We start from the raw sequence: 20,000 nt of genomic DNA, 5'->3' as shown, positions 1-20,000 counted from the left end.
ATCACCTCGCTGTCTAGAACCAGTCTTATGTGGGTCGAGTGGCGAGGAGATACCTTCTTTAAAGTCAGAAGTACTGCCATGGCTTCTAGAAAGTTGATGTGAAATGACTTGAAAAGATAGTTACTGACGGGGGAGAAGGTTGAAGAAGTATTGATTTCTTCAGTTGCTTGGCATTGGACCACGGCTTGAGAAGCGTTCGCAGTCGAGTCGGTAGAGGTCTTATTAGATCTCTTCGCGCGTTTAATGCGTATTTCCTCCAAACTCCTGTTGCATTCTTTAGCTGTGCTCTTAGCACTGGATCTGTTATTGAAACAAACTGTAGAGAGCACAGCACTCTCTCCTGTTAACATCTTGATATTCGTTTGGATTTCAGCAGTCTCTTGACAGATCCTGCTATTTCATTCCTCTTCTTCCCAGGAATAGAAAGTCGATGTGACTCCAAATTCCAATGGATTCTCAACCACTGAAATTTTTGAGCTGGAGAAAGTCGAGACTTTTTTATATTGATCTTGAATCCCAAATGTTCCAGGAACTGGATCACTATCTTAGAAGCTTGTATGCATTCTGTCCTGGATGCTACCCACACCAGCCAGTCGTCCAAGTAGGCTACTACTTGGACCCCCTTAGGGGTAATTGACGGACGGCTGCGCTCGCGGGCTTCGTGAAAATTTTTGGGGCTATGTTTAGCCCGAAAGGCATGGCTCTGAAGGCATAAAGTTTTCTATGTAACTTGAAGCCTAGGTAGGAGGAGAGGTGGCGATTAATTGGAACGTGCCAATAAGCGTCAGACAAGTCTATAGAGACAGTATATCCCCTTTTGGGCAGTAAGGTCCTTATATGTTGAAGTGTGAGCATTCTGAACTTATAGTTCATTATGAACTTCTTGAGTGGCGACAAGTCTAGAATAACTCTGAGTTTTTCTGAGTCCTTCTTTGGAACACAAAACAGCCTCCCTTGGAATTTGATGGACTTAACTTTCCGTATCACTATTTTGTCTAAGAGCTCTCGGACATATTCTTCCAGAACGGGGGTTGAGTGTTGGGAGAATTGAGGAAATTGAGGTGGAGGGCTGCTCCAACTCCAACATAGTCCATTCTTTTTTAGGCTGTGGGCCCAGGGATCGAAGGTCCAGCGATCCCTAAATAGCTGTAGCCTCCCTCCTACTGGAAGCATCTCATTTCTGCTGTTGTGGATCTGAGGCTTTGCCTCCTTGACAGCATCCTCCCCTGGATCCCCTTCCTCTTGAAGGGCATCTAGAAGAACCTCTGGCTGTTCCTCTAGCCCTCGAACGAAAGGAAGAGGTCTGCCTTTCGAAGGCTGGGTTAAAAACTAGCTACTTGTTAAGGTACCAGCTGGTACGTGGTTGGAGGTTGTGTCACTATCTGAGGCACCGCAGTCACAGGAAGTTGTTGCTGTTGTTGCTGTCAGTAAGGTATAGCCGGCCGACAAGATGGCCTAGGCCTTTTTGTCCTCCTCTTGGGTTGAGGACCCTCATCCTGAGAAGACTTCCTCTTAAGATCTAAGCCCCACTTTTTGAGAAGGTTCCTATTCTCTGTGGCGACCTTGTCTACTACCTCTTTAACCACATCGTTGGGAAAGAGGTCTTTACCCCAGATACGAGAGGAGATCAGTTTCCTCGGTTCGTGCCTCACTGCAGCCGAGGTGAACACGAACTCTCTACAGGCTCTCCTAGCTTTAATAAAGCTATAGAGATCCTTCGTAACTGCGGCCAAATGGGTTTTGGCCACTACCATGAATATGTCCTGGATCTTGGGGTCACTTGCCATCGTTTCTAATGTTGTTTGCAATGACATCGATGCCGCAAGTCTTTCCTTCGTCTCTTGCTCCCTGCGCAAGAGAATCTCCTACAGCTTAGGGAGTTCCTCACCGAACCGACGTTCAGCAACATCAGCTTCCAGCTTCCCGACTGAGAAGGTAAGGTGTACGTCCTTCCAGACTCCTTGGTCCAAGGGTGAGGTCAGAGATAACGGCTTGCACTCCTCGAGGGAGGGGCATGGTTTCCCTGCCTCCACCGCCTTTAAGGCTGCCTTATATCCCTTTTCCATGAAGGGAAAGGCTCTGGTAGGTGAGGCCACAAAAAAGGGAAGCTTCTTACTCAAGGCTGGCACCTTTGAGTTCGAAAAGCCCCTCTCTTTCATCGAGCTCGATAGTAACACCTGAGCTTTACTATGGTCAAAAACTATGGCCTCCTTTGGATCAGTCTCCTCCATTGAGGCTGGCTCCTTCCTAAGGCGGACATAACAGTCCGGGTAGGAATCTTTATTGGTCTAAAATTCCACCTCTTCCAGGGAAATTGCTCCCAACTTTTCAGATAGGACGATCTTCCCGATTGTCATTGGCATATGTTCGGCATACCTCCAAGGATTGGTATGCCAGCACAAAGGAAGATCCTTCACGTTGAGTCGCTTTTGGGGCCCACGTGATGCTGCAAGCCTACATATCTCCAGTTTCATTGCAGCCTCCTTCTCATCATTCTTCTTCTGAATTTGTTGGATCATCTCAACAATAGAAGGAAGAGTCCTTCCCAGGTCATCTGGGATAGCAGACGATGTAGAGGGAACAGGTTCTGGGTCTGCAACCGATGTAACCGACACCTCATCGATTTCTTCCTCTTCTACTTGAGGAGCCTGGCACAGCTCCTCCCCTTGACCTTCTCCTAGAAGGTCCTTCTCTGTAGAATCCGACACCTCCGACATCTTATCGTCCAATTGGATGTCTTGAAGGGCGGCCGAGACTTCAGAATCCACCGGATTCTGAGCAGTTGGTATCTCCACCTGAGGTAGAGGAATGACTGCATCGGCTGATGCTTTAGGGAAAAGGTAGGCCCTCATCTTCTCATTTGGAAGGTAGGGGCCTGAGGTGTTTTTCTGAAAACCCATCACCCAGGATCGTAACTTTTTCCCTGGCAGCATCCCTTGACTCCATCGACTTGGGGTCGTCAAAAGCCTCAGTAATCAGGTTAGAACATACTGTACAAACCTGAGGGTCCCAATACCGGAGATCACCTCCGGAGGCTGCGCATGCTGCGTGCCTCCTACAATGTTGATGTCCACAGAAGAACATACTACGGACATTACAGAACACACTCCCGCACTTCGGATGGTCCTCCTGTAAAGAAAAGAAAAATCCATGATTATCAAGTGAAAGCTTTTCACTTATATTGAAACATTTACCTTATATAGAAAAGCTATAAAAGAAAGAAGGAAAGACACATACTTGTATTTCCTGTCCAGTCAATTGCCGTAACCTCCCAAGATATTAAAACTAAGGTTAATTCTATACTAGAATACCTTATGTAATTTCATAAATGGAAATTTAATGTGTAGTTTTGATATATGGGATCGAAAGAATACAGAAAGAACTCACTTTCTATTTAATGTACGGTCTCAACAAAAGGCTGTACAAGATAACATTAAGTATGATGAAGAACTTTTAGTGTTATCACAAACTCTGTACAGCAGTTTCTACTAATGCAGTGTGTACTACACTACGAATATAGCAACTACTGTACATCGCATGCTGTTGTGCCAGCCAGCACGTGTCGGTACGTACCGGCGTACGCCAGCCCGTGCCGGCCGGCATCTACCCCTTTATAGATCAAAGATATACTATCTTTAACTAATAGGCGGTAGCCCACTGATTCACGACTGTGTGCTGGCCGGCAATCATTGCCAGCCAACGGCTGAAAACACTAATACCCGGCTGCCGGCCGCTAATCATAACGGCCAGCAGATTCGGGCTGTGATTCCACTGCCGGCCGGCAAAGGTAATAAAACCCATGCCAGACGACAGTAGCCAAGAACCAGAGAACCTCTACCTGCACGGCTGTCGGCTGTCAATCCGGCAGCCGGGATAGGGGTGCAACACAATAGTCAGAGAAACAGTATGGATGAAATGTTATAAGGCGGCATGCCATACGACCTTCCATCCAGAAAGAGTGAACTTATGGAACGGGAGAATGTAGCATTCAGGCTTCCAAAGAATCCACAGCCTGCCAGGCTCTACCGGCAGACATGGAAGAGAGACCAAGGGAGGTCTGGGGCTCACTCTGCAAAGAACAAATGGTCTCTGCCGGCCGGCACGTAATGCCGGCCAGCACAGAGCTGAGCCGGTCCTCCATCCTAACCTATGCTAGGTACGGAAGAAGGACTATGGCCAAAGGAAAATAAAAGAAAGAGAGGTGGGGAAGGGATAAGGGTCCTAAAGACTTCGTTCTAGCAAGAGACACACTCGGCAGTTAGGGAAGTTCATCCTAACCAAGAGTTGTCTATTAGGGAGGAAGACTGGCAATGCTTGCTATCCTCCTCCCAATCAGAACAAAGTTAGGTGAAGTTATTTCACCGGGCACCGAGAAACTCATTCTCCAGCCCGAGAAAAAACAACACAGGACAGTCTGGTAGGCCACTAAAGGAAGGAATCATCAGAATCCTTCCGACATGGACTAGGGAAGCAAAGCTTCCTGTGTCTGCCCCTAACCTAGCAAAGGAGACTCATTCTCCATGCTAGGAAGAAGCAGACCACAGACTAAAAACTCTGAAGTTCTGCCCAAACCCAAAAACCAGTCACTCTGGTTATCAGGACAGGGCAGATAAATCCTAGAATAGTAATACCTGGATTAATATACAGGTACAACCACTAGGAGTAAGCCGAGGGCTTTCCGAGGGAGAGAGGGATTGAACTTGGCCTCCGGAGGAGAAATGAACAATCGGGGATGTGCGAAAGTATACTACTGTACCTAGAATACTAGCTAGGTAAGGTGAGAATCGATTACCTAAATCACCGAAACTCTCTCGTATACAATCTTAGAAAAACATTCAACAATATCTTACATGTATAAAATATTTGCCTATAGCTTCAATAATATAACACTCGGAAAAACTTATACCATGCATGAAAGTACTAGTGCCAGACGTCTAGGCTACGAAGCCTCTCGAAGGGCAAGATCGGTACCTCGACCTGTGTCGAAATCACCGAGCTAAAACTGACCGAACAGTATAAGCATTTCTTGAGTAGCTAAATAGCTAAATTATTAAAGCGTAACAAACCGGGAACGTCGCTCCAGCTAACTGACTGACCCATAAGAGCGAGCGATAGCATCCAGGATACCTCCGGTAGGCAACAGCTCTTGTTTACGTTGATATCACTTTTGATTTAATTCAAAACGACAAGAGCTTACATTTATACATAGTAAAGATAATACTCAACTTTCCAGAGGCAGAAGAGGCCGGAGAAATTATCAAAAAGTTGAATTAAATCCAAAATAACTAGAGAACACAAGGGAAAACACCGAGTAGTAGAGCTACACGAAAAGGAATGAAGAGGGCGCTACCGCCTTCATATGATACACACTAGAAACGGAATAGGAGAGATGCCTTATGAGCGGCTCTCTTTTCATTCTCGTTTCGGATTCTTGTCATTATATCCCCCTCGAAGCGTTAATACTGTTCGGGGCGAAGATAGCTATGTGACGTGTCAAGAATACGTCCTCTGATATTATGTGATATCCCTGTGAGATTATTTAAGGGATATTCGCTCCAGGAGTTAGAATTCTGGATACCTTAAGGTAAAATTCTCTGGGAATATCGCTATAGTCAAATATACCCTAGAAGGCTACCATTTAGGAACTTCCATCAGGACGACATGGCCTGAGCCCAAAAATATATATATACTTATATAAATTACATATGTATGTATATATATATATATATATATATATATATATATATATATATATATATATATATATATATATATATATATATATATGTATATGTATATGTATATGTATATGTATATATATATATGTATATGTATATGTATATATGTATATGTATATGTATATATATATATATATATGTATATATATATATATATATATATATATATATATATATATATATATATATATATATATATATATATATATATATATATATATATATATATATATATATATATATATATATATATATATATATATATATATATATATATATATATATATATATATATATATATATATATATATATATATATATATATATATATATATATATATAACGGATTTTGAGCGAAGCGAAAAATCTATTTTTGGGTAAGATGGCCATGTCGTCCTGATGGAAGTTCCTCTAAGGTAGCTTCCTAGGGTATATTACAACTACAGCGATATTCCCAGAGAATTTACCTTAAGGTACCCAGAATTCTAACTCCTGGAGCGAATATCCCTAATAAAAGAGCCAGGGATATCGTATAAATCAGAGGACGTATTCTTGACACGCCACATGGCAATCTGTACCCCGAACAGAGTTAACACTTCGTAGGGGTCAAATGGCAAGAAAAGGAAAACGAGAAAGAAAAGGGGAGAGCCGTTCGTAAGGCCCTCTCTTCTCCCGTTTCGTAAGCGTGCCCTGCGCTGATTCTGGCGCCATCTGCATTCCTTGTAGCGAAACACGAGGTGCTACAGATACTGTATGTAGGGAGGGGTCCTACGGCCCTTTCATAGAAAGGGAAGGGCGGGTCCATCAGGACGACATGGCCATCTTACCCAAAAATAGATTTTTCGCTTCGCTCAAAATCCGTTTTTTGGGCTCAAGCCATGTCGTCCTGATGGAAGTATACCAGAGCATTACTGTATCTGTGGATTCTCAAAATGTGCCGTACTCCTCAGAAGTATTTCCCCCAGTCGACGCGACCTAGAGACCTAAGATGTTACCGTCATACATCTTTTCAACTAATCATAAACCATGATAGAGCTTCCTGCCCCCAACAGGGAAGAGTCTTACTAGACTCTGGGAAAGTCTCGAAGAGTACATATATCTAAGTATGAACCCCAGGCAAGCGAGTATAGTGGTCTCACCCCATACTAGGTAAAGCGAAGTTCGAAAAGAATCACTGTGTCAATATGAAATATCGACCAGTCCTCCGCTCAAAACACGTATTGGACAAAGGTTTATATCCGCTTAGGAGGAAACTCGTAAATCCGCCACCATCCCTTTATGGGATGGAGTCCTCCAGCTAGGGAAAAGCATAAACCAATGCAATATTAGCTTGCATAAGGGAACATTCTATTAGAATTATCCCCAGGTAAATATACATAGAATGAATGCTCACAGGTGAAGGAGACGCAAGGTTCTCAAGAACCAGTTTATTGACAGACAATAAACAAACAGGTTAACCACACTCATATATATATATATATATATATCTATATATAAGAGGAGGATAACTAAAACTTTAAGCATAAGTATGATAGTAAACAGAAACTTGTTTGTCTGAAAGAAAAACATTGGAGCCACTTTTAAGATACCAAAGTATCAAGGTCAAAAGTCTGTATTACTAATCAGTCACATTAGCGTTAGAAACGCTCGGCACGCATGTTTGCACTTATGCTGGGTTCACCTTTGAAACTGGAACAGTCAACGTGGGTCACGCAGTACCCTCACATAGTTTGTAGTACAACATGTGACTACATACTCACCCTGGAATTAATTGTCCCAATTAAGCTACTGTTCCTCGCAGAGTTAAACAGCAGGGTTAACGATGCAACCCACTGCTACCACAGAACCTCTTAGTTGCTGCACTTGCTTCGCATAGTGACGAAAGAACACTCTGGAAGACTTCCAGCCAGTGTACGAACGAAGATGTTCAAAATCCCTACAACTAAAGAAGTTTAAGGATGAAGCAACTTTCCTCGGATCGTGACCTGTGGGTGAACAGTCAGGATCCGCTCTGCGAATAAGATATGTGATTTTCGCCCTGAGTTGTTTCAGTGATAAAATTTTGAGCCTGACGTTTCTCCCCTGGCCAGTTGGCCACCCTTGAAGTCTGAAGTACTACGAAGATAGACCTTTAGGCATTCTACTGGACATAGAGATGCATCTTCTTTCAGAGGGCAGATTCTTCAGGGACCCCACCTGATGGTGGGTAACTCGTTCTTGGTGAGAAACGTAGGATCCGGAAATAGGTTCAGTTCACCCATCCAGGAACTGAACACGACCTTTCTCTCTCGAGAGGGGTATGATCTCACTAACCCTGGCCCCGGACGCGAGTACAAAGGAGGATAACTTATGGGTCAAATCCATTAACGCACACTCCTTCTTGTTCAACAGCGAAGCAAAATGAAGAACTTTTCTAAAGACCATGAATTGGGCTTTGGAGGTGCTAAAGGTCTGAGCCTAGCGCAGGCTTTCGGAACTTTTATAAAAGATCTCGTTAGCGAGGTCGACCTGGAAGGCATATAGAATGGGTCTTGTCAAAGCAGACCTACATGTGAAAATCGTGTTAGTTACCGATCCATAACCATGGAGATGGATGAAGAAAGATAAGCAGAAGTCCGTCGTGATCTCCTGCGGAATCTTCGCCTGACAAAGGCTACCCATTCTCTCCAAGATGACTCATATTGCCTTTTAAAAGGTTTGCACTTATAATCCTCTAGGAAGTCTATGCTGGCTTTCGAAATCCCAAAACACTTTCTCACCTGTTAAGGAGAGAAAATCATGAGCTGCTGGGTCCGGGTTTTCTGTAATGAAGCGCAGACAATTGACTTCTGGACTCACTGGGTCAGAACTGGATCTGGTAGCGGTCGAAACTCCAATCGTAGTTCCAATGCCAGAGGGAACCACACACTGTTCGGCCACTTGTGGGCCACTACTGCCGCTACTCCCTTAAATGATCTCAGTTTGTTGAGGACCCTCAACAGAAGGTTGTGAGGAGGGAACAGATAAATCCTGATCCATCTGTTCCAGTCGAAGGACATCGCGTCCACTGCTTCCGCCAATGGGTCCTCGTACGGGGACACATACAGGGGCAACTTCTTGTTGTCTTTCGTCGCAAAGAGGTCTAGCCGCAGTTCTGGGACTTGACTCAGAATGAAAGAGAATGGTCCTGCGTCTAGGGACCATTCCGACTCTATCGGTGTGAACCTGGATAGAGCGTCCGCTGTCACATTGCGGACTCCTTGAAGGTGAACTGCTGACAGGTACCATTTCTTCTTCCCCCAAAATCGGAAGATGGCCAACATCACCTGGTTGAGAGGTGGTGACCTTGATCCTTGTCGATTCAAGCATCTCACAACTCCCCCGCTGTCCAGCACCAACCTAATGTGGATCGAGCGATGCGGGGAGACTTTCTTTAAGGAAAGAAGGACTGTCATAGTCTCTAGAAAATGACTGAGAGGTCTTGAATAGACTGGACCAAGACCCTTGGGCCTTTTTCTGATGAGAGTGAACTCCCCATCCCTCCTTCGAGGCGTCTGAGTGACTCGTCACCGACGGGGGAGGTGGATGAAGAAGAACCGACTTCCTAAGAAGTCTGGCTTGGGACCAAGGCCTGAGAAGAGTATTTCGACGAAGCGGAACTGGTCTTCTCAGATCTCTTCGCGCATCTGATGCATAACTACTCCAATCTCCGGTTGCATCCTTTAGCTGTGCTCTTAGCACCGGGTCTGTCACCGAAGTAAACTGGAGAGACCCCAGTACACTCTCCAGTTCGCATCTGATATCCATACGGAATCTAGAAGTCTCTTGACAGAACCAGCTATCTCCTTTCTTTTCTCCGCCATGACGGAGAAAACGGTGTGACATTAGGTCCCAGTGGATTCACACCCACCGGAACTTAGAGATGGAGAAAGTTGAGACTTTTTCTGTTGATCTTGAAGCCTAGATAATCTAGGAAATGGATCACATACAGGGAAGCTTGCAAGCATTCTGTCCTGGATGCTGCCCACACCAGCCAAAAATCCAGGTAGGCTACTACCTGAATTCCCTTTAGGCGTAATTGACTGAGAACTACGTTCGCAAGCATCGTGAAAATCCTTGGGGCTATTTTTAGCCCGAGAGGCATGGCTCTGAAGGCGTATAGTCTTCATTGTAGCCTGAACCTTAGGTAGGAGGAGAATCGACAATAGATTGGAACGTGCCAATAGGCGTCTGACAAAACTATGGAGGCGGTAAATGCCCTCTTGGGCAGTAAGGTCCTTATGTGTTGCATTGTTAGCATCTTGAACCTGTAGTTCGCTATGAACTTGTTAAGTGGCGACAAGTCCAGAATGACTCCGAGTTTTCCGAGTCCTTCTTGGGAACACAAAACAGCCTCCCTTGGAATTAGATGGACTTTACCCTTCGGATCACTTTTCCTCTAACAGTTCTTGAATGAACTCCTCCAGAACGGGGGTGGAGTATCGGAAAAACGCCGAGGATATGGGGATGGAGTGCTGTACCAGCTCCAGCCCAGTCCCTTCTTGAGTAGGCTGTGGACCCAGGGATCGAAGGTCCACCGATCCCCAAAAGCGTTGGAGACTCCCTTCTACCAATATCATCTCGCTCGGACTGATGTCCTGAGGTCTTGCCTCTCTGACCGCGACCACCCATGAAACCCCTTCTCCTTGAGGGGCGCCTAGACGAACTTCTGGCTGCTCCTCTAGGCTTGCTCGACAGGCAGTTGACTGACCTTCGAACGATGGGTTGAATGCCGGAGACTGTGTCGACACGAATTGGGGAACCCACTGAAGTGTGGTCGGGGTTTTTGCCACCATCTGGGGCACTGAGGGCATCAGCAAATGCCGTTGCTGCTGTTGTCTACTTGACTTAGCTGGCCGAGAAAGTATCCTAATCCTTTTAGTCTTCCTCAAAGGTTGGGGACCCCATCCGGGGAAGAATTTCTCTTGGTAGACAGGCCCCACTCCTGGAGAAGATTTCTATCGTCCGTGGCGGCCCTATCAACCTCTTTGACCGATTCACTAGGGAAAAGGTCTTTGTCCCAACTGTTGGAGGAGATTAGTTTCCTTGGCTCGTGCCTCATCGTAGCCCGGGCGAACACGAACTCCCTACCGGTTCTCTTCGCCCTGACGGAGCTGTAATGATCCTTCGTCACAGTGGCCAGATGAGTCTTGATCACAACCATGAACATTTCATGGACCTTGGGGTCACTTGTCATCGTCTCAAAAGTGGACTGAAGAAACAAAGAGGCAGCCAGTCTTTCTTTTGTCTCGAGTTCTTCTACACAAAAGAAAGCCAGACAGCTTAGAGAGGATCTCGCCGAACCGGCATCCGGCAAAATCCGCCTCCCATCTGGACTGAGAAGGTAAAATGGACGTCCTTCCAGTCCTTGTTTTGCTTACTAATCTTCCTTTCTAAAGGCCAGCAACAAGGGTTTACACTCCACCAGGGAGGGGAAAGGCTTGCCAGCCTCGACTGTTTTCAAAACTGCCGCAAACCCTTTCAGCGAAAAGGGGGAAGGCTGTGGCAGGAGAGGACACAAAGGAAGGGAGCCTCTTACTCAAATACAGCTACCTTTGAGTACATGAAGCCCCTCTCTTTCATCGAAGATGAAAGCAAGGCATGAGCCTAGCATGGTCTATCACTACGACCTCCTCCGGCTCTGTCTCTTCCTTTGAAGCTGGTACCTCCTTCAACCAGACATAGCAGTCCGGATATGCCCCTGCAGTTACAATGCAGCTGCCTTCCCATTCTTCTCCCTCTGCCTTTGTTGGATCAAGCCAACAATGGAGGGAGGGCCTCCTCTACTGCGAGAGCAGACGATGTTGAGGGAGCAGGTTCAAGGACCTGAACCGGAGCAGCCGACATCTCTCGGCCTCTTCCGCTACCTTGTCCGGAGCTCGAACTTCATCCTGGCCTTCTGCCAGGAGGTCTTCCTCCAGACGTTCGGACACGTCTGGCATCCTGTCGTCCAACTGGATGCTAAGCAAGGCGACCGCGACTTCAGCATCCACAGGGATCTGAATTAGGGGGACCTCCTCTTGAAGTTGGGGAATCACTGTAACAGTTGATGCCCTAGGGAAAAGGAAGCCCTCATCTTTTCATTTGGAAGATAAGGTCCAGAGGTGATCTTCTGAAAGCCCCTCACCCAGGTACGAAGCTTCTCCCTAGCTATATCCCTTGAATCCACCGTTGTAGGGGAGACAAAAACAGATTTTGAGCGAAGCGAAAAGAAAAAGCCTCAATAGATAGGTTAGTGCATACGAAACATACCTGAGGGACCCAATACCGGAGAACATCCGTGGAGACAGCGCATGCCACACGCCTCCTTCAAAACCATGTCCGCAGAAGTCCTACTGCGGACGTTGTAGAAAACACATCTGCACTACGGATGGTCCTCCTGTAAGGAGAAGAAATTTCCATGAGTATCAAGTGAACTACGTATCACTGGATATGCACAGTAGCATAACAAAACGGAAAGGAAAGACACATCCTTGTATTTCTCGCACACCCAATTGTTGTAGCCTTCCAGATAATAAAATCGTATGTTTAATCTATGCCAGATTAACCAATGGAAAATTTCCAAAGGAAATAGGCCTACAGCAACGGGTCGTGCAAGACCACAAAGAATAAGGAAAAGACACATACTTGTGAATCCCACACAATCACCTGTGGAAGCCCACCAGCCATTAAAATCAAATGGTTAGTCTTTGCTAGAATAACCAAAGATCATATTTCCCGAGGGAAATTAGGTGTAGCTCACACCTAAGGTAAGATTTTACCATTCTGGCTAAAGATGAAAAGAATTCTCTTTTCATCCCTGTAAGGCAACACCAAGTGATTGCACACGGCAACACAAGTAAGTTAGAAAAGACAGTGTTGTAACCTACTATATCATGGTCTCCCCTGGTAGAAAACACCATACAGGGAAGAACTGATACAGTACATGAGGGTGGTGTGTCGGCCGGCTCTTGCCGGTCAGTCCCCCCCCCCCCCTTTTCCAAAGGTAGGTCTCAAGTATGCAACTTAGGATCACCCAGACGGGGGAGAACTCCAGTTCCTATGCCTGAACCGGCCGGTAGTGGTTGCCGGTCCGTAGCTACCCGGTTGGCACCCAGCTGCCGGCCATCACTCTCAGTGGCCGGCCAACCGAGTGATGTAGCAGGCCGGTCGGCAGCAGTGAGTAAACCCTGCCGGCTGGCATCCACACCAGGTAGCGCCCGGCCGCCGGCCGCCACTCATAGCGGCCGGCAGGTGAGCAAGGAGACCGGCCAGCAAAGGCATATAACCACCGCCGACCGACAGCAAGAGAACTAGCAAACACCCCCCTACCGACTGTCGGCCACTAGGCCGGCAGACGGCAAGGACAACACAAGAGAAGACAACAGAATGGGTGCCGGGCTAAGAGGCTATGTACCTCCGCGCCCGACACCCGAAAGAGTGCCGAGAGGAAGGGGAGACACTAAGTCAGGCTTCCTAACCACTGCTTACTGAATCTACAGACGGCAGCGGTTGAGGGACCAAGGAAGGACCGGGCAGCACTCAAGGGATAGGGCCTCTACCGGTCGGCACACTCTGCCGGCCGACAGGGGACCACGTCAGCTCCCCATCCTAACCTATGCTAGGTACGGATGTGAGACGGCTGACGCAAAGGAAAATGGAAAAAACAGAGGGGAAGGACAGAGGGTCCTGTCCAACCTTGCCTTGGTTAAGGATCATCCCCAACTAAGAAAGCCCATCTCAGCCAGGGAAAATCCAGAGAGGGAGGCCGGCACTACTGGCTGCCTCCCTAAAACCAAGGCAAGGAAGGAATTGCTAATCCGGAAAGGGAACATATCCCGAACCCGGAACAGCAAAGAGGACAAGTCTGAGGGGTCACCGAGCGAAGGGATCATAACTACAGAAACCCTCCGAGGTGATCCAAGGAGGATAAACCTCCTATGCCTGTGTCAGGCAGCAAGGGAGACTCTGCCCCCCGCTAGACCAACACGGACTCAGACTAATACACTGCAGTACTGTCCTTCTCTGAACCAAACCAGTTGGAGCAGGAAGGTACAGTACTACTCCAGCATAGTTATATTTGAAAATTAATTCAAACAAACCACTAGAGTTAAGCCTAAGGCTTAAGCAGAGGGAAAGGGTTTGCCCCTTCCCCGAAGAGAAGGGAGCAAACGGGGAAACAGACAATATCTTAATAGCCAAAGACAACCTAGCCTAGGCACTAAGAGAATCGATTACCTAAATCACCGAAACTCACTCCAATACTATCTTGGAAAATACTCGAAAAAAGCTTGTATGTATAACGTTGCCTAACGCTTTAACAGTATAAAATCACACTTGGAAGACTAATTATCATGCAGGAAGTACAAGGGCCAACAACTAGGCTACGAAGACTAGTGTCGGTCAGCCTAGGCAAAACTTTCGCCAGGCGCTCTACTAAAGCATCATAACAGAATTCCTAAATAAGCTAAGCAGCTAATTATTAAAGCGAAAGGGGCTGGGAACGTCGCTCTGCTAACCAAATAAATCCTAATCTAGCGAGCGACAGCGTCCAGGACGCCTCCAGCAGGCAACAGCTCTTGTATCAAAGATAACTCTTTTAATTACTTTAATTTTAATCAAGAGCCTACATTTATACATAAAAGAAATAGTACTCAACTTATCCGAAGCAGAAGAAGTTGGAGAAAGCATAATTAAAGAGTAAATCCAAGATTTTGGTAGAAACACAGGAAAAAACACCGAGTTGTAAAGCTACGCGAAAAGGAATGCAGATGGCGCCAGAATCGGCGCAGGGCACGCTTACGAAACGGGAGAAGAGAGGGCCTTACGAACGGCTCTCCCCTTTTCTTTCTCGTTTTCGTTTTCTTGCCATTTGACCCCTACGAAGTGTTAACTCTGTTCGGGGTACAGATTGCCATGTGGTGTGTCAAGAATACGTCCTCTGATTTATACGATATCCCTGGCTCTTTTATTAGGGATATTCGCTCCAGGAGTTAGAATTCTGGGTACCTTAAGGTAAATTCTCTGGGAATATCGCCGTAGTTGTAATATACCCTAGGAAGCTACCTTAGAGGAACTTCCATCAGGACGACATGGCTTGAGCCCAAAAATATATATATATATATATATATATATATATATATATATATATATATATATATATATATATATATATATATATATATATATATATATATATATTCATATCTTTCCTGTCACATTTATGTGGGAAAGGAAGTAGTCATACCCTGGCGAGAGGGGCCTTGAGGTAAACTTTGAAACCACATTCGCCTACAAATATATATATATATATATATATATATATATATATATATATATATATATATATATATATATATATATATATATATATATATATATATATATATATATATATATATATATATATATATATATATAATATATATTTAGACGTGATATTAGATGGCTCAGGTACACTAGTAAATAATAAAACATGATAGTCACTAAGATCTGAGAAATCAATTTGGTGCTTCCAATATTTGTCAAACAGTAGATAATCTTTTACGAAAGGTTGCTTGCCATCTCTAATTATCCTTAATTCATCCATAATTTACATATAATCTTTACAAAAAGCAGGAATATTGGGACTGAAAAACAGACAAAGTTATATGTTAACTCTTACATATAGTGTGTAAGATTACCATTATTATCTATTTTCCTTTATTTCGATTTTGGATTCAGATAATCAATTACAGAGTATTATTGCCCATTAAACGTTTATCCTTCTTACATTGATTTGTCAAACTTATCATGTTTCTGACAAAATAATCTAAATCACCTTTTCGGCAAGTGCTTTGCTTCAGTATCGTAAATATCCCTGCAGGAATTCCTGTATGCCTGGTCTGCTCTCAGTGTATTCAAATGAAGTTAAGAGTTTCGTGACGGTTTCTTTTCTAAAAAGAAATTCCCCAGATTTTCTTGTAAGCCAACTGACCTGTTCTCTGTATCAGTGGTCTGCCGGTTGATCGCTGAATAGAATATTGTTAGTTCAGACTACTGTACCAAGTCTTTGATGGCCGAATTCGGCAAGAATTGAATTTGTTTCCAAAAAGTTATTCTTGTTCTCATTTTTAGCAGTACAAACAAACCCGGATACTTTTACACAAGACAAACACATACGGTTACACATCAACACAAACACAAAGAGACAAAGAGAAAGACAGGAAGCTTAATGACATGTTTGATATCATAACACTATTTACACCCCGAGTTTCTTTTCCTGCAAAAGTACAGGAAACACCACTTTTCAACGATTCGAATAATTGATGTAATTTATGAGTGTAAAAACGATTAATAAATTAGAAAGAAATGAGGATTTTATTTCTTAGTGTATTTTTCTTTTACTATTTCTCGCTTTATAATACCAAAACAGAATCTTTATCAAGATTATCCCTCTTTATGGAAAGGAGAAACTAAAACTCGAGTATTGAGTCGTTTATTTACCAATATTTTGTCATCGGAAAATGATGATGGTCATAACAGTGGTAGGATATAAGATGATTATATCACTATGATCGAAAGGGATAGTAATTGAAGTGCAAGAAACATTACAAATGATGTCATTATAACTTACAGAAATCATAAGAGAAGGTTGGCTGGTCCACTTTAGACTTTAAAAGGTTCCATGAGTGTTATATCTAGGAGTTTTCATCTTGCTTACATGGAGGACGTAATTCATAGACCATTTCACAAGGAAAAACGCAAAGTCTTAAGAGATAATTGACCAGAAAACATATTCAGTTAAGATACAGTCTCTCTATATATGACCCAATAGGATTCCTAGCAATTGTTTAACAACCTTGAAAAAACAACGCTGCATAATTTACAGAGACTTTCCTTATCATTGGTGCAAAACATCTCGGTTTGTTGTGGTGGGAAATTTCCCAAAGTAAGTAATTATTGGATTAAAAACCTTTAGCTAACTTGACAGAGTAATTACTGTCACAAATTGTAATAAAATATTTGTATAATAATCTTTTAATTGCTAAGCGTTGTCAAAATAAATATTTGGAATCATATAAAAAAAAAAATTTAATAGGATTTTTTTTTTACAATAATAGCATGTCTTACTAAAGCGCCAACTTGCAATAAAAAAATCTGAAACCATAAATATGTTATTTACGATCTAGTTAATGAACAGAGCAGATGTGCTTCTTCAAATAGGCTTTGAACTTTTCCAATAGTAAGCTTTTATTTACTGATGGACAATACAAGAGTTAGTCTCATCAGTTATTTTTCCCAAAATCTTATAAGGAATATTGATTGAAAAATCAAGAGTCCAGTTTATGCTTCGTAATTGTATTTCATCGTCTTGAACATCTAACTGGGACCACTGAGGGCCAGGCAATGGCTGCCGATAACTCAGCAAGTAGACTTAAAGGCTCCCAAAACCTCCATCCCTAGCTCACCATGATGCTAAGGTTGTAGACCCTACTAGAAACAATGTAGCTCGCACGGGTCGAAGTCCCGTCCAACACAAAGCCATGCAGGGACGTTTCCAATAAGCTACCACAACTTTGCAAAAGAAAAATTGTGATAAAAACCTCTGCTGACAATGCTGATTACAATATCTTTAAATTTTCTAATCCTAATATGTCACGACATTTTTCACTAATACTAACTTGAATAATGTTTCTCATCTTTGCATAACTTCAATTACCATCAGCTTTCATAACATACTTTTATCGGTGTTTTTGTTTTATTCGTCAACTTGTCTTTCTTTTCAGGAGTAGCAATACTCGTTGCAAACCAAGAATGCAAGACATTTCAGGATCATAATTACTATTATAATCAGGCCAAGTACAGGTAAGTGACTATTGTTACTCACTATGCAATTAAGAGTATCCAAAGTAACCGATTAAATTTTTCATGCAGCCTAGAGAATAAACAAAGCACGTTTATCTATGCAAACACACTCATTTTTATACAAACATATATACATGCATATATATGTATAATATAGATATGTTGATATCTATATAGATACAGGTGTGAGTGTGTATGTGTACAGTATATGTCTGTGCATCTTCAAATGTGGCTGCAAACTAGGCAAAGTACGATTGCTAGAACTACAGTCAGAGAGTCCAATGGACGAAGGTTCATGAGTTTGTAAAATTCTATGATGGGACAATAAGGACAACTGTGAGTATTCAAGAGTATACTCGTAGGATGGTAGGAAGAGGGAACTAACATCAAAGGTTAGTGAAGGAAGGAAAGTGTGTGTAAAGAATAGACAAGGAGAAGACTTAAAGTATCAGTGAAAGCCCAGTTAGGAATGTTAGAACAGGTTGTTGAGCCAACTCTCTTTATAAGAAGAGTGGAAGTTGTGTTTGAGAGAAAGGAAAGAAGGTTCAAACTCCTGGGGTAAATCGTTTGCGCTTTAGATTCGGAGTAAGAGGAACTGATAAAGTGAGGACGCGTAGCTACATAGAAATCATACAAATAATAACAAGGAGGAAAGATAGATTAAACTATTTTGTGGTGGTTTAGCCATGTGGAAAGAATGAAAGACAAAGGAATAGTAAGCGTGTGTATAATTCATAGGCTTAGAAGGTAAAAGAAGCGGAAGCCCCAGAAAGTTTTGAATTGTTGATAAAAAAAAAGAACTTTCCAAGAAGGAAGATTGAAAGTGCGCGCAAGATATGGGTAACTGAAACAGTTTGCCAAGGGGATTCGACTAACTACTGATGGTCCATCTTTGTGGAGGGGTGGAAAAACTAATACCGTGGAATTTTACTACACAGGAGGTTCATCCACAATTGAACATTTAGAGAATGAGTGAGGCAGTGACTGTCGTGCATATTTTCATGTGGTGCTATTCTCTGTTATAGGAAACATTAATGCACACACCCGCATATATATATATATATATATATATATATATATATATATATATATATATATATATATATATATATATACAGTGTATATATATATATATATATATATATATATATATATATATATATATATATATATATATATATATACATATATATAAATATACAGTATATATATATATATATATATATATATATATATATATATATATATATATATATATATGTATATATATAAAATACCTTAACAACTGTAAGGTTGACTAATGTCACCATAACCAGAAGTAAACGTAAAACCTTTTAGTTATGATTTGAAAACTTGTTAAATAATCGAACAAATCTGTTGAATAAAGTAATCATTCACTTTAATAAGAATTTTATATGGGAATAATTAAAAAAAAATGTAATAGATTCTCCATAAATGTACAAATGATCTTTTACTGTCATTCGTAAAATTCAACATTTGTTGTCTCTCAGAGTGTCAAAAATAAGTGAAGTCTTATGAGTTGAATCCAATTCCTTCTTTACATTTGAGATCTAAATTTGGTTTTCCCAAAAAATACTTATCAAAACAATCCAATTATTTTTCAATGTTTGTAGAATATTATTGTTTTGTTTCGGTTATAGTTAATTGGTGGTTATTTCAATAGATGGGTATTAAAGCAGAACCTTTAAAATAGCTTGCCAGAATCAGTGTCACTAGCAGGCTTCTCTTTAATAAAACTACTAATTGCAATGTTGCTATTTTCAGGTGTTCCAGTGAATGCATGAAAAGACGACCAAAAGATGCCAAGGTTAATGGAACTCTTTTGTATCATGAGGTGAGGTACACCGAAACAGGACTTTTAGCTGATGTGCACATTTGTAAGCATTTGAATTATTAAGACTAAGACTTTCATGAGCCTTTTATGGAAACCATTCGCATTTCAAAAGGACCTTATTAAGACCTTTAATCCGATAAACACCAGGATAGAAATTCAGATGATATAACACCAGACGTATTCTATTTCAACTGAATCTATGTATTCGTATGGTGGTCATGACCATATTCAGACAAACGCTTGAAACGTGGTTGGAACAAATTTGAATCTTCCGATACAGTCGCGTTCAATTCAACTACATAGAACGTTCATCAGGAGTGTATCAAAACCCTTACATAATCTGCACCATTTAGCTTTGTTTTAAGGATACCATTGCACTTATTTGTCTCCTTCGTAACAGAGATAACCGAATGGATAAATCTAACTTTTACTCTTTTATCAAAACCTAAAGCCATTGGCTCGATTCATGGTCAGGAGAGCAGCGCATATCTTATACAATTGCTTCTTAGGTTTAAGTTGGTTTCGACCTGGCCTTTTATTAGAAGGGGCTAGCGTTTGATCCC

The 20,000-nt window shown here is 42.5% G+C and overlaps 2 protein-coding genes across 2 annotated transcripts in view; one reads left to right on the top strand and one right to left on the bottom strand.

Moving 5' to 3' along the window:
* Positions 1 to 20,000, bottom strand: part of LOC137616421 (uncharacterized) — a 742,648-nt gene that overhangs the window by 384,698 nt on the left and 337,950 nt on the right. The gene's annotated exons all lie outside the window — the stretch shown is intronic.
* The window catches only part of LOC137615875 (receptor-type tyrosine-protein phosphatase T-like), an 83,263-nt gene that overhangs the window by 6,133 nt on the left and 57,130 nt on the right, over positions 1 to 20,000 (top strand). The window contains 2 exon segments of the mRNA XM_068345564.1: positions 17,504 to 17,582; positions 19,368 to 19,437. Of these exon segments, the coding sequence (XP_068201665.1) occupies positions 17,504 to 17,582; positions 19,368 to 19,437 (149 nt within the window).

Source organism: Palaemon carinicauda, chromosome 22, assembly GCF_036898095.1.
Source record: "Palaemon carinicauda isolate YSFRI2023 chromosome 22, ASM3689809v2, whole genome shotgun sequence".
NCBI classification, from domain to species: Eukaryota; Metazoa; Arthropoda; class Malacostraca; order Decapoda; family Palaemonidae; genus Palaemon; species Palaemon carinicauda.
Note: the sequence above shows the minus strand (reverse complement) of the source record. Positions and strands in the feature narration are given on the sequence as shown.